Source organism: Plasmodium reichenowi, chromosome 6 (genome assembly GCF_001601855.1).
Source record: "Plasmodium reichenowi strain SY57 chromosome 6, whole genome shotgun sequence".
Lineage (NCBI taxonomy): Eukaryota > Apicomplexa > Aconoidasida > Haemosporida > Plasmodiidae > Plasmodium > Plasmodium reichenowi.
Genome location: NC_033651.1, coordinates 291,264 through 294,135, shown reverse-complemented (window position 1 = coordinate 294,135; position 2,872 = coordinate 291,264). Strand labels below are relative to the sequence as shown.

Below are 2,872 nucleotides of genomic sequence, written 5' to 3'. Positions count from 1 at the left end.
TTTTTTTTGAAGCACCGTTGAAGAGCCAAAGTCTGCCTTAAATATATTCGAGAGAAAATAAAAAGAAAAAGGAAATATCAACAAAAAAAAAAATTGTAACAAATATTGTAAAAGCGGTGATGTAAAGAAAACATTTTGATTAGTTATAAATATGATAATAATTGTATGTATTAAATTTGTATATGAATTTTCAAATAAATTTATGATTACATAAGATAAAGATGTATCTATATAAGATTTTATATTTTTTAATAGAAAAAGAAGATTATAAAAATAAGTAATTAAAAACGGATGTTCATAATAGGTGCTTATTTTTTCCATATATATATTGTCTTTACATATATCTGTATTGATTTTTATATTATTTTCTTTTTGTTGATTTACTATATTAAATTTTGTAATAGATAAGAAATCATCATGATATGTATGAATGAATCTATTTTGTTCATCTTTTATATGTTCATACAAAACTTGAATATTATGTTTTGTATTATTCATAGTAGTTGTTTTGTTTTGGATTTTTTGTTGGATATTTGAAAATAATAATAATACATTTTGAAAAAAAAAAAAATTATTCTTTTGTAAAAAATTATTAATATAAACAAGAAATAATTTATTTAAAATGTTTGGAAATATTATTGAAACATCTAATTGTTCATAAATTTTAGATTCATATGATTTATTTTTTTCAACTTTTTTTCTATATTCAAATAAATTTAATATTGATTCTTTAATTTTATAGTTCCTTATCATATTTTGAATTGATATGTATTCATTATAACATTTTTTCTTTATTTCATTATTATTAGAATTAATGAAGTTTATTGGTTTATTATGATAATACTCTTCACCTTCATTATATTTACAGCTGTAATGATTTTCTTGATTATTATAATTTGTTTTTTTTATTTGTATATTTCTTTTTATTTTTCTTTGATTTTTCTTTTTTCTTTCTTCTTCATATAATATATCAATAAAATTATTATGATTTTTTAACATGTCTTTATATTCATAATCATACGTAACAAACATATTACTTTTTTCATTTATATGATAATCTAAGTAGGATGTTTTACCTTTTTTTTTGTTTTTTTTTTTTTTTTTTTGAACATTAACATGCTCATCTTTATTATAATGATCATAATGATCAGAAGGTATATTATTATTATTATTATTATAAATATATTTATTATTATCTACAGCTTCTTCATCACATTTATATATGTCATTAAAAGGATCTATTCCGTTTATGTCTTTACTTTTTTTCAAAATAACGTAGTAATACATATAATTAAATAGGCAACTATTAATATTTAAAAATGGATATTTCATATTATTAAAGTGAAGATCTGGATAAAATTCATTACACGTTTTTTTTTTGTTCATATTATTATTAAGCATATATACATTCTTTATATTATTATTTTCTTCTACCTTTTCATCTTTTGTCTGCGCAATGTTAAAAGTATTCAAAAAAAAATCGTCCATATCGCTAGAATTACAACCATATGAAAAATTCGTCATGTTCTGTATATTATCTTGATAATCCACGACATGCTCATTAATATAATATTTATTAATATGATCATTATTTTTTTTATTATTTAATATATACTGATTCATTTTGGTTAATATATATATATCCTTTTTATTTACATCAGATAACTGGTTATGTGTTACAAAATTATTATTTTTTATTTTTATATTTATAAGACAAACAGAAAAATAATATATATATATTATATGTTTATATAAATAATTATCCATTCCAGTAAATATGGATTCATACATATTTATTAATTTATTTATTTGTGTCTGAAAGAAGTTTATTATATCATAAACATTTATATAATCATGAATATGATTCGTATGTTTGTTTATATATTTTTTAACAGATGTTATTATATTATAGTGTTTAATCATAAGAAAAGTATTTTTTATATATTCATTATAATATTCAGTAGTATTCAAATTATATATTTCATTATTAATATATATACTTTTATAATCACATATATTATTATTTAATACATTTTTTATAGAATCCATATTATCGTCTTTTTTATAAAACTTATAATAATCATACACAACACATATATATAATAGACATTCTTTTAAAGTTTCTATAACATCACTTTTCATAATTACATTATATATATGTTCTGTAATTTTTTCAACTTGTTTCATCACACGTTTTTGATAACCCTTTAAATATTTTAATAAACCAATATCTTTATAATTAACATATTTATAATATTTATTTAAAAACATATTTATATATATACTCATTTTTATATATTTTATGCATCCTTTAAAGTTATTCTTTTCATTATTCTTATAAAGCATAAAAGGAATATTTAATATAAAGCTTATATTATTATTTATAAAATCGTTACACTCAATAAAATTATTACTATCATTATAAAAAAATGGTATCTTACCATCAATATGTTTGTTATCATCAATATTATTATCCACATTATTATTTTCGATATTATTATTTTCCACATTATTATTTTCCACATTATTATTTTGCACATTATTATTATCCACATTATTATTTTCGATATTATTATTTTCCACATTATTATTATCACATACATATTTTAATTCCTTTACATACTCAACAAATTCATCACTCTCAAATATCCCTTTCATATATTCATAACATTTTTTTATATCATCAAAAATATGTTCATTCTCTTCTATGTTCTTTTTTAATTCCCTAGAAACTATCGAAGTCTTTACAAATATATCTGGGTGTTTTAAAATCAATCTTTTCATATTTTTAATACTCTCATTTTTTTCTTTTGTCAAATTTATCTTATTCTTTATCATAAAATTGTTCATATCCTCACCTTCATTCATCATC

General features: G+C 18.3%; 1 protein-coding gene across 1 annotated transcript in view; it reads right to left on the bottom strand.

Annotated features, from left to right (window-relative positions):
- The window catches only part of PRSY57_0607600 (hypothetical protein), a gene marked incomplete at both ends in the record, with an annotated part of 3,380 nt that extends 508 nt beyond the window's left edge, over positions 1–2,872 (bottom strand). The window contains one exon of the mRNA XM_020114597.1: positions 16–2,872. Within this exon, the coding sequence (XP_019970668.1) occupies positions 16–2,872 (2,857 nt within the window). The remainder of the gene's footprint in view (positions 1–15) is intronic.